This window comes from Melanaphis sacchari, unplaced genomic scaffold, assembly GCF_002803265.2.
Source record: "Melanaphis sacchari strain LSU unplaced genomic scaffold, SCAv2.0 Contig44_pilon_pilon, whole genome shotgun sequence".
NCBI classification, from domain to species: Eukaryota; Metazoa; Arthropoda; class Insecta; order Hemiptera; family Aphididae; genus Melanaphis; species Melanaphis sacchari.
Genome location: NW_020271295.1, coordinates 674,481 through 687,723, shown reverse-complemented (window position 1 = coordinate 687,723; position 13,243 = coordinate 674,481). Strand labels below are relative to the sequence as shown.

At 26.9% G+C, this 13,243-nt stretch overlaps 1 protein-coding gene across 2 annotated transcripts in view; it reads right to left on the bottom strand.

Annotated features, from left to right (window-relative positions):
• Positions 1–13,243, bottom strand: part of LOC112597940 — a 293,289-nt gene that overhangs the window by 18,323 nt on the left and 261,723 nt on the right. For both annotated transcript variants that reach the window (XM_025344197.1, XM_025344198.1), the window contains exon 2: positions 3,925–4,127. In XM_025344197.1, the coding sequence (XP_025199982.1) occupies positions 3,925–4,127 (203 nt within the window). The remainder of the gene's footprint in view (positions 1–3,924; positions 4,128–13,243) is intronic.

Genomic DNA, 13,243 nt, shown 5'->3' with positions numbered 1-13,243 from the left:
TACAATACTTAATAGCTTTCAGCGCAGTAAGTTTATCGGGTCAAAGAATTCCAGCTGTAGTGCCGTATAATTAATATGGATTCGTCTCGAGTTTCCTCTTTATCCAACCGAATTCACAAATAAACGATTACACGCACAAAACATAACAATAGTGTTACGTTTGTGGAAAAATTAAAAATTATAAAAACCAAATTATCGCCGCGCGTATTGTAACAAAATTGTATTGGCTTCGGGAGTAAAATCTGAGACTACTAGAAGAAGAAAATGCAATTTTTAATTAAATTTTTCAAATTTTACCCCTATTAGTACCCTGCCCAAGATCTTGCAGCCCTAGACTGGTGGCCGAGTTACTACGAGTTTAGAGGGGATGAAAAAAATACACCCAGTAGTGGCGGCCGCGCGTCAATTAGTCTCGGGTCGCGCCAGGTGTTGTTGTCAGATTTGCGCGCGGAATGATGGAATGCGAACGTTTTGGCCTGGAAAATTAATGCCCGTTTTGTACGGTGTGCACAAAAACGTTCGCGCCTCGCTTATACGGTTTTCAGAGACCCCCACCGGCGCGTGTGCCTATCCACCCACTCATAATTTTGCAATATGCCGTATATATATTGCAGAATTTTGTTGTTTAGCTTTACTCCTACCTACTATCCGCGTCTGATGGTAATCCGTAGACCCTATTTTTGTTCTTTGCGGGATGCAATAATTTATTATTACATTATATTACATTATATTATATATTTATACGTATTTATACATGCCGTTAACGCCGCCGATAAGTGAAATACGTGTAGACTATAAAAATATCGAAATTCTGAGGTAAAAACGATGTTGATAGAGTGGGGGGGGGGGATTATACTAAGACGCTCATAATACAATAAGTACACATTATTGACAGTTTACCTTAATGGGTAAAGATATAAGGGTTAACACCCAACAAAAGTACTTTAAAATATTAAAACATTACTGTGGGTTTTGTTTTATCTGTGTGTCTTCTACAAAAGCAAACATCATACTGACTTTAGATTACTAGCTAACGCACGAAATTAAAATAATCATTTTTGTAAAAAGTCATTTTTGTAGGTGTCTATAATAAATTTAAGGATTTCGTTGGAATTGGTGGTTGATTGTAGACGAACTTCCTGCGGGTTTTCGGTTAGATAAACGTTAATTTAATTAATTAAAAAAAAAAAAAAGTTTAATTTAAAATCTTCACACGAAAAATTGTCCAGATAAAAATATTTTATTTTTTTAATTAAATAGATAAAAATATACTTAAAACTAGTTTTTTATAGATAAAATTTAAAAAAAAAAATGATTAACAACACTGTTTATAGCTTCTGTAATCTATGATAAATACATTTAAATTAAAATTGAGAAATTATATCGATAATACATCGTAATGATGCTTATATTTATTACACATTTAAGATTAAAAGAAATTCACTTAAAATAATTTCAATAACCGCATTATACATTTTTAATAATTAATTAATGTTTTGGGGATACCTATAATTGAAAAATATACATTTTTAAAAGTTTATTTTTACACAAAAATAAAATTTCAAGTTTTATCTTATAAGAACCAATGCATAAACATTATATTTAATTTAATTTAATTTATTACCAAATTAGTATTAATAATTAATGAATTAATTGTTCAAAAGTCATTTTTTTTACTAACCATAATTTAAATGCATTCATAGTAGGTACCACGAATCAAGGAAAAAGTCGAAATCTCAGTAATCAACAAATTAAACTCAATTAAACATACATTTTTATATCTGAATTTTTTTTTACATGATAAAAAATAAATGATTAACATTATAAATATATTGTATGGATATAAAAATATGTTTTGTACGATATTTCCAATACTCAAAGAATGTTATTTTATATATGTATGTCACCATATACTAAAATGTAACTTCATAAATTTTTACATAAATGGAATTCGTATAATTTTTCAATATGCTGATATAAAGTATAAACACTAAAAATAATTGCGATGTTTTATTTTTGTACGGAATATAATAATATATACCGAACATATACTTATTTTTAAACTGTATTACACAATCATGTATAACTCAGATCAAAAAGCACTTTTCATGATTAACTTTAATAATTTTTCAGTCAGCTTTAAGATACTTTTTTAAATTATCAAAGTTGTACACAAACGAAAAAGTCTGAATTGTGTATAACGTATCTTAAGTATTAAGTATATGATGAGATTAAACTTTTTAATTTCTCTGATTAATTTTTGTTTTTTCTAAACAATTTATAATCTTTAAAAATAACTCAAATATATAAATTGTTAACTAAATTCTCAATATTTTGTCAAGAAATAGTAAATTTTCAGTTTCTACTTCATTTATACATATATAATATATTGCATTTAAATATGTCTCGATTCATCTTTTATTGAAGAATTGTAATATATACTAGATAATAAAACAATTGACCTATATTATTTTGTGTTTGGTTTTTTACTCTTTGAAGAACAAAAAAAAAAAAATAATAAAAAAAAAATACGTTATTTTCTCGACAAGAATAATATCTTTTGAATAAAGTATGTCAACACAGATTGTAAACTATACTATACTCGTTCAGTTCAATTCCACTTTCTTTTTTTCATTTCATTTGTTTGTTTCGGGACAATCAGTGTTTGATTATTGCGGTTTTTAATTTAAGACTTATATTTGTTATAATATATTAAACAGGACAGATTTAGTAAACTTTTGTATTTAAGAAAAAAACCATGAATTATTAAAACAAAACACAGTTAAGAAAAGTAAAGATGAACTCCACCACAATAAAGATTATGTTTAATCAAGTATATACTTTAATAATGGGCAGCTACAATTGTATCGACAGAAATTTAAATGTAACAAATTTCAAAACTGTGTTTGAAAGGAATAAAAATTGTGTTCATGGTTAAAGTAGTATAAACGAAATAAATCAAATAATTATATTATTAATATTTTTATAATTTAAAATATATAAAAAAAAAAAAAAATTGTACGCATCACATATTTTCTGTTAACAACTTTTATCAGTTTATTTGAGATTAAAACTGTAATATAAACGCCGAAACGGAAAAAAAAACTGAAAACATTTTATAGTTTAATACAGTTTTATAATTTTATAATCTGTAGATAACCGTTTATTTTTTTTTTGGTTAATCAACATTTACTAATGCACCAGCAGCTACAGACATTTATGTGCTTTCTGGGGGTAATTATGATATTCCAATTTGTTACTGTAAGTTGTAGAACTATTGGGTATTTGGTTTGGGAGCTTGAAAGCGGCGGTTGCCGGTTACACGGCAGTCGAATCTATTACGTGTGACATTAGAGACCGATACCCGGGACCGAACACATTAAGCCAGCTTCCTCAAAAGTTCTGTACGAACCCCAACGGCAAAAGTTGTACTAACAATATTTTTCATTAGAATTTAAATGATTTCAATTTTGAAATTATCTCGTTCGTGTTTTCTTCGGATCCTATTTAAACAATGCAATCACATCATACAAGTTATTTCTACAATTTTAGTATTTTTTTTCACATTCAGCTGCTGTTGCATTAATAATGAATGCCTAGCAATACTAAATTTTAGGAATAAATTCAATGTAATATTGGTTTTATTTTCTTGGTTGTTGTTTACGTGTTTATGTAATAAATATATGAGGTATGTTAAAATATTTTATATTGAATGTCAGAGGTTAAAAACTAACGTAACGCACTTATTTGGGCAGAGATTAAATACACGTATTTATATTAGTATATGTATTTGAAACACGGTGGAAATTTGTTACGTTGTACACACAACATTCACTCTAATATTTTCTCCGGAGAAAAAAAAGAATTCAAAATAGAATTATGGTAGCATAAAATAAAATAATTTTCTAAAATCAATGTACTTACATCGACGTGTACTCCAGTAACTTCAAATACTTGTATTTCTGGCGATTCCCCGGGCAGGAATCTATAAAACTCATTTCCATCCTTGTACCATTTAACAGTATACAATCTTTCACCCTGTAGGTCATATTTGCACTCTAGTCTTGTGCTGTTCCCCACGAGAGTATGTTCTTCGATTTTTAATTCCGTAAGTCTGAGGCAAAATGCTGAAAAAATAAAAGTAGGTATATTATTTGTAGTGTATAAATCGCTGAATAAAACCAACACCTAAATGTAAGATTTGACAGTTGTATTTTACGAAATAAATAATTTAAACAGAACCTATAAGTGAAATGTGTCAATACATTGGTATAAGCTACTTTTCTGGAGATTCTTATCGTTTATTATTATGTTCATATGATAAAATGTATTTTCATTTTAAATATATTTATTCTTTAAACGATATAGAGAGATGTATATTACTAATAATAATTAAAAAATGTATGTTTTTAATATTTTTTTACTTACGTTAAAATTACACGGTAGATAAATATCCAGAACATATAAATAAATTATACTTAATATAATATGTGAAACTAAATTTTTATATTTAATTAAATTTTACAATGTTGACAATTTTATCATTAATGTATAATTTAAAAGTTGAATCTGAAGTTAAATATCTAATAAAATATGAAAATAATAAATATTAACATAATAATAAACATTAACATTTTTAGTGATAAAAAAAAAAGAAATTACTTATAATTATTCTACAGGAAAATTAAAAAATAAATATGGCCTAAGTCTTTATAAAGAGATTGTGTTTATATTCATTTTAAGGTTGGGATTTCTGAATGACGATTGTACGTACATAAACGTTAATATTTCTAATTACATTAATAATAGTTATAATAATATTGATAAAAGAAATTAACTCAAATACTGCCATTAAAAGTGGTTGTCAAAGCTTTGGAAAATAATTTAAGTGAAAATGTATTTTTAGATTAAATGATCACAGAACAATAATGAAAAAAAAAAAATGTGAAAAATATGATTTGACACAGCTGCTTTTTTAAAATTAATTTAAAACAGTGTTTTTCTTTCCAGCACACTTTAAAGTGTCGAAAGAACGCAGGATATTATATTGAAAATTACTTGAAACTCACGTATAGATGTATTTTGTAGAAGAGATCTTCGATAGGTGTATATTACATACACAGTCACTTAACCCACATTAAACAATATTATACAAAACGTTCACTACTCTTCTAATATTATGTATTAAACTGTAATACTTTATTCTTAACTGTGTCAATATTTAACTGCGTTTAAGTACAGTATATGCGTGCTAAATAAAAATGAACACGATTAAAGCTTAAGTTATCATGTTATTATTTAAAATATGCTGATGCGTGTTAATTACATTATAATTATTTACAAATATAAAATGAGTATCAGTTAAAACTGGTTATTTTATTCAAATATTTTGTGACACGTTATTTGTAATTTTTTATTTGAAAATTACAATAATATAATCATTTCAAAGTCAATAAAATATCTCATTTATACTCACTTATCGAACATATACGATAATATGATAATATGATTATATAGGTAGTATATTATGTGATATCATAAGTGTTACGCATCAAATATATATAAAATGTTCAATTTACATAACCTATTATGATTTTTATATATTATGTGACATTCGTGATGGTATATTATAACAAATATCATTTAATGTGAACAGTCTTGTGGGCACTTTATAAAATACATAAATAACAATATTAGACTCAAATTCACCGTCGCAGATAGGAAATATTACCAAAATTCAGAAATAAATATAAAAGATAAAAATAATAACATACCATAAATTACATGCAGAGATATTTTTTACATGATTAAGAATTTTAGATAATTCCATATCCGGTATATTGTCGTACAAAACAAAACAAACAAGGAAAAGACAAAGAGGAAAAAAACCATCATGCTTGTGTATTATTTTTTTAGACGTGAAACTATCTGGAACACAACGAAGGTTATTAAAAGAACAAAGTGTTTTCATATCAAATAGAGTATTCAAATTTACGACCGTAATAATAATATTATTATCATTGTTGAATAATAACAATATTAAGTAATATATACTTTTATACTTTACACAAACACGGCGCTCTGTGCTAGCAATATGTGTACATTCATGCGTAGGTATATTGCTAAATTAGTTTAAGCATAGTAAAAAATGAGAACAAAAATAAAAATAAAATAAGAAAATTTTAAAATCGAACACAATGTATCCCACCTATTTATATTTTTAAATTTAATTTTATAATCAAATAATTTGCGAATCATAATATTTTCTTTGGCTTTCAATAAATATTTGTTGTTCAATTATTGTTGCTATACTAAGTTTTTTTTTTAGATTATGCAAAATATTTTGGTATAACCATAACCTTTTTATAGATTTTGAGGTATAATATTGAAAAAAAAGTAATTTGGTTATTTTAAATTAAAAACATTTTACATCGTGATTAATAATTTAGTATATTATATACGTCATAAACTCGTAAGTCATAATTGTATAATATTTATTATAATATTATTTAATCGTCAATTAAAAATATACATCATAATTCAAATGCATATATCGAAGTAAGCGAATAATTATATTTAATATAAATAAATGTGCTACCTATATTGTGTTGTAACATAAGTCAATAAATAATATTGTATTTAAATTTAATTTTCAAAAATTTGAACCAATTAGAGTAGATCTGTAAATAAAATATAAGCTAATTTACATTAAAAATGTATTACTACTGTACTACTGTGTAATAATAAACTCACCATATACTATGTAATAATTGTAATATATTTTTTATTTTATCCAAAAAAAAATCCAGATTAGAAAATATTTACTACCCTGGAATAGTTGCATAACACATGCCGACTTGCATTAAATAAAATAATTTAAAAAAGTCATGTTACAATATTTTTGAGTTGAAATAACTTATAAGTTTGATTGACAAATTATTAATATCAAGACAGCCATTATTTCAAACAAATACGTACTTAAAATAGTATATTTATTGTTAACATAATCTATATAGATATTTACATTAAATAAAATGTCTTTATTATTCATTATCAAAATTAGATAATCTGATGAGGTAAGACTGAATGAGACGTTGATTATACAGAAAATATCTCAAGATAGAAAAATAAATACAATGTAGTTAGTATAATATTATTTTATACGTTTAAAATGTTTAATTTTCATTCAACATCATTTAAATATTATTAAATGGTGTTTTGTAGAGTACATACTTCCAAATAATTGTGTATAGTTATTTTAACTAGATTCTAAGTTAAAAAGCAATGCATGTATTGGCTCAAAAATTATTTGTGATTTTTGTAAAGTATGCATATTTTTAAGTAGTTATTAATCAATTTAAAAATGTCAAAAAGCCGATTATACATCGAATATAAATGGAACTTTATATAGCTAATTGCAATTTATTAAAAATTAATACATTACGATACACATTACTATTTTATGTCGAAGCGAGCGAAACGAGAATAATGGTATTAACCAGCACTTGGCCTCAGTACGAAATAAGTAAGGATTTTTTTTTTTTTATAATAATAATAATATACATTATAATGCCGTTTCTCACGAAAGATTTTATTTTTTTTCTTGAAAAATATTAACAAAAATTATTACTTTTCAATAATAAAAAGAAGATCTGATTTTAAGTTAAAATTATTGCATCTTATCTTACGATATTTTTTTCGATTTGTAATTAATTGTCGATAAACGTACCAAACAAAAACAGTAATAAATTCAAAGAAGGTCCAAATTTAAAAGCTACATATAATATACTGTTGTTTATAGATGCTATATTGTATATATATTATAAATTATTACTTTATAATAAGAAGCTTTCACGACTTCGTACAATCGGAATTCAAAGCACGGATTACGCGTAGCTTCGACGCGAAACGAAAAATTGTATTTTATTTATTATTATTATTTTTTTTTGTCTTTCTTCCGACAATTCTTTCTCTTTTTTCCGCCTGCTGTCAACGTCCCGGACACCAATCGCTTTTACAAATTGAGCTGATTCGCTAGTCGGCTGGTTGCGTCTCTATCAACACGACAGGGTAATACGTGAAAAAAAATAACCTAATGCGTATATATATATATATATATATAATATACTTATATATAAATGTTCATACTTGATGTTTATATAAGTAAATATACGTTACTGAACTATAAATAGTAGAAATATAGTATAAAATGTGTAATGTGTATAGTACGTTCGTGTAATTTGTTATTATTATACACATGTCCAGCTGCGATTCAACATTTATTTTTTATTTATTTTATTGATACTAATATATCCTAAAAGGTTAAAGATAAGTGTACAATGTACATTATTACAAATGTAGATAGATAAAAAAAGTCACCCAGCATGCTAAGAGATATTATAATATAACAATTAAGTTAAATTGAACAATTATTTACATAAACATTTAACAGAGAAAATACATAAAAAAAATAAAAATAATAATTTATAATGCCATTAGCAGACGACAGAAAGTGACAGACTATTTGCAAAGATATTATTTTTATTTATTGATACTATTGGAAACTTCACCTTGTTCAAAAATTAAAATATTAGGGCCTATTAATTTTATTAGTTTTAAATTCGGTAAACAGTTATTGAATCAGTGAATTACAATTTTTTTTTTTTTTTTTTATTAAGTATGACTTGTTGTTTAGCAAATCCATCTTACCTACAAAATAAAACACATTCCTTGTCTCTGTTAGAATCTAAAACATTATAAAATTAGCTAAATCTCATTTAACGGTCTTACACAAAATTTTAGTAAAAAAAAAAAAAATTAGGTAAAATAGATACAGAGCCAACGGGAGCAGCATAAAGCAAAGGTAGTCGTGAAGAGTGTGATCATGATAGTGGTGGAGGTTAAGAATACTGTTGCAGGTACAATGTACATAATAATATATCGAAGCCTTTTTTTTTTTTGGGGTACACAACCTTCATTAGAGATGGAAACCGGCGTGCAAGTCCGACAAAGCAACAAAAACCCTGTAGTACTGACCTGTGCGAATAAAATGAAAGATTGCCTTTCGCCTGGGGGTTTCACGAGCGGAAAATGAAAAAAGACGGGGGAAAAAGATACAACTATATACTGCATAGTATATATACCTACCTCGCTAGGGAAATTGGGTATTTTGTGCGGTTTTTCGTTGTCCGACAACCGTTGTTTACGTATTGTTTTCCAACACTGGTGATTTCAGTGTGAAAAATTATACCGTCGAACGAAGGAAGTAAAAAAAAAGAAGAAAACCGTTAATGAATATGACCCCACGCCACAAGGGTATAACATTGAGACAATTGGTTAACGGTATATGTATAGGCTTGAATATCAAATTATTTTGTTGAATTTATTTTTACCATTACGTATAGGTACATACATATTAAAAACAAAAAAGTCAAACAAAATAAATAAAAATAAATACGTTTTTATAATATCTATCGACGACAAGTATAAAATATTCATTAATTTTGTTTTAGATTCTACAGTGATATTTTATACTTGCTCGAGTTTAGATAATAAAAAAAAAGTTTAAAAGTTTCGTGAGTTGGGCATTGACCATATAAATTAATAATAAATAGAAACAAACATGGGTCAGTATTAGTCAAATAGAGAATAATATATTTACTTTTCGAATACGGTAAACTATCACTATTTTTGATATTAAACAAACGTACGTCAGTCGACTATCTAATTATAGTTGCTCGTACATAGAAAACAAATTATCTAAGAACCAAGGAAAGTTTTTGAATAATCTATACAATTAGAAACTGTACACGGTCAGTGATTGTGAATTAATGTACGAAAATATTTTAATTTCCTGTGAATAAATATACATTTTAACATTTATTTAGTTTATAGTCGGAAAAGTTATTTTTTAAACTCGACAGTTTACTAATGAAACACGAATAAAATTATAAAAAATAATACTTTCATAGTAATTAATAATTTATGACTCAAGAGAATATAATTTAATATAATACTTATGTTTGAAAAAAAAATACAATATAAAAATGGTTTATATGGTTTGTAAAAAAATACAAAATAATTTTAACAACATTCGTCCTAAATTAATAACATTATTAGCTAGAAGCAAAGGCGGGTAAGTCGCTAAATGACGGGCTAAAGTTTAAATCTGTTGGGACTATTTAAACCGGATTTTACACATGGACTACAATAATGCTGACAAACATATCATCTAGTTAGTGTGTGTTGGTGTGCAACGTATTTTGCTTACTCCGATGTGTACGCTGTTGAGTGAAATGGGAAATTTTAGAGAAACGACAAAAGTTTAGGAACGTCGAGGGTTAAATCCAAAAACAAACGCTTAAACATTCCTTGCTTGGGAAAAAAAAAATTTCTTCCTAAATGACCCATTGTTAACTAAGAGAAAGTGTATGGACCGAGACTTGAATCTAAAGTTTTATCTTCATTGTCATTGCGGGTATTATGAGGGGTCGTGTAGGCGATGCTCATCTATGAGTTTCTATTAAACATCCGGTTTTTACAAGATTTCAAGAAACGCTGCTATTTGGATACACTCTGAGATTATACTGCACATAAAGATTTAAAGAAATATACATGTAAAATGTAGTGATATAAATACGTCAAAGTCGTATAACGACAATATCGGTGTGAGTTTAATATTAATCATATTATGTACTATAAGTTATAAGTGTATGTTATATTATTACATAATACACAGATTTTCAAAAACCAATAAAATATAAAAAGTAACATTTAAAAAAAACCTTGATAGAGGTTCATTCAACATGATAACGTGTATTTTAAAAATATTCATGGAATTATCTGTATCTATTAAATATATAAAATATAATCATAGTTATAAGGCTAAAATTAGTGTACGATGATTGAATTTTAAGAATAATAAATAAAAGATATACAAAATTCAAGATGATTACATTTAATGAAAATAATAATGATAAAAGCAACATTTTTAATTATGAGAAATGTTTTTAATAAACGTTTCGTTAATAAGTAAACGTTCATAAAAAAGTACATAATTTGTATTAACTGCGTATAATATATACTAAAGCAGTAGGTGTATTCGATGAAAGCTTAAAACTGCATCTTTTACTCTACAATAACTACTTCATAGCCACTCCACGGTCAGGTTTCAACACCTGCGTCTCAGTCCCCCGGGTCTTATGCAAAATAGTCAAGCGAGAAATCCGACTTTTGTTTTATTTTCACATCAGATTTATCACTAGGGATTCGCCAGTTTAAAAGAATAGGTTCAGTTTTTATCCGTTGCCTTTTTTTTTTAAACCCCCCCCCCAAATAGCGGTTGAGGAATTGCGTGAAGGCGGTGCAAAAAAAAAAAAAAAAAAAACAGCAATAAATTTAGGATTTTTTGGATATACTCGAAACTTGTAAATTGTGAACATTTCATGGGTACCTAACAATTATTTATGGTGTAGCACGAGAACTGGATTTAGATTTTCACAATCTGACAATTTAAAAACAAAAACTTTGACTCAGGATAAAGAAAATGTTATGGCATAAATGCGATTTTTCCCTCCTTTCCCTATGAATTATGTGCGTTTCGTTTTAACATTATCAACATTTCAAATTTAAATAAGTCATGATATATTTGTGATAGATAAAATATATTGTTTATTTATGGTACGTTTAAAACGTGCTATATAAATATCAAAAAGCGCAGTAAATTTGTACTTGAATATCAAAATTCTAAAATAATTAAAAAATTAGACAACAATAAAATATAAGTACATATTTTGTCTGATTAAAACTTAATTTTATTTTGAATATCCATTGTGTACATCATGGGTTAATTTGTAAAATATATAAATAATGTGTTTAACAATTTTAAAATGTATATTTAATTTGATGGCACAATAAACTGACTTTATGTGAACCATTTAAATAAAAATATTTTTTTTTAGTATGAAATAGGCATTTTCATTTGTTATTATTCGATCTTTTAAATTTTTAAGTAATATTAAAATGTATTTAAACAATAATCGTTGTATCCAAATCTGTAATAGAAAAGATTATTGATAATATTTAAAATAAACTTTTTTGCGTATAGTAGATCGTTAATAATTCGAATTTTTCTAAAAATAAGCATCTCAATATCCTCTACTTAATGGATAACATCCAGTATAAATTCACAAAAACTATTCAATGATATAAAAAATTAAATAATCGTATTCATGTAATATATATATATTGCATATGCATGTGGGAATAAGATTATAAATTATTATTAATCACCGTATAGATAATTAATCAAGGTAGTGAGAAAAACAAAAAAATCAAAACATGGTTGTTTTATTGACTAAAGTTGTAAACAGTGGCGCTGGCGATAGCCTTAGTAAATCGTATACATCAGAATTCGGTCCATTAAACTTATATACGATATTCTGTTTATCTCGGGACTACGCATTACTATTAAACATTTATCGCGAGTGGATTTAGTGTTAATTTCATTATTGTGATGCAAATGGGGCGTGTCTGAAAATTGATTTTCGCGAGCTCACTCTTTGGGATGTGTATTGGCGTTATATACATATATATTTATACATATGAATAATAGCGTTAGATTCAATTATAAGCAACGTAGTTTCGCAAAAGGATTTAGCGTAACGGAGTTGACATGACGCAGCCTTCACCTGATGACTTCTAACAAACATTAAGAACATTCACTTCTCACACACGCACGACACACCCCAAACACATATGACCATGTCCTCCTTTCATTGAAAAGGAAATGTTTGTCCCCCGCCGACAACCGTCAACACACAACGGCAATGACAAAACGAAGACCATTTTACACGGTGGTCGACGGCAGCGATGAATATTTACAGTACAAATGGACAGCAGCAGGAAACCAACTGCAATGTTTCTCTCTCTCTCTCTCTCTCTATATATATATAAACACCATACACACGCGAAGGGGATGACGGTTACTTAGTAATTCCATTAACAAAAGGTTTCCTCTCTCTTAACGTACAGTTATAACGTGCGATGTTCAAACATAACTGACTGACCGTCCGACTAGCATCCATAGTGAAAACAAGTCGTTGAATAATATACATTGCAGTGTAATAATATATGTGCACACACGACAACGACGACTATGACGACGATGTTTACGGATGAACATTTCCGGCATCATTCACTAACCGAGGGTTTAAACGCTGTTCAAAATCAATCATCGAGTATT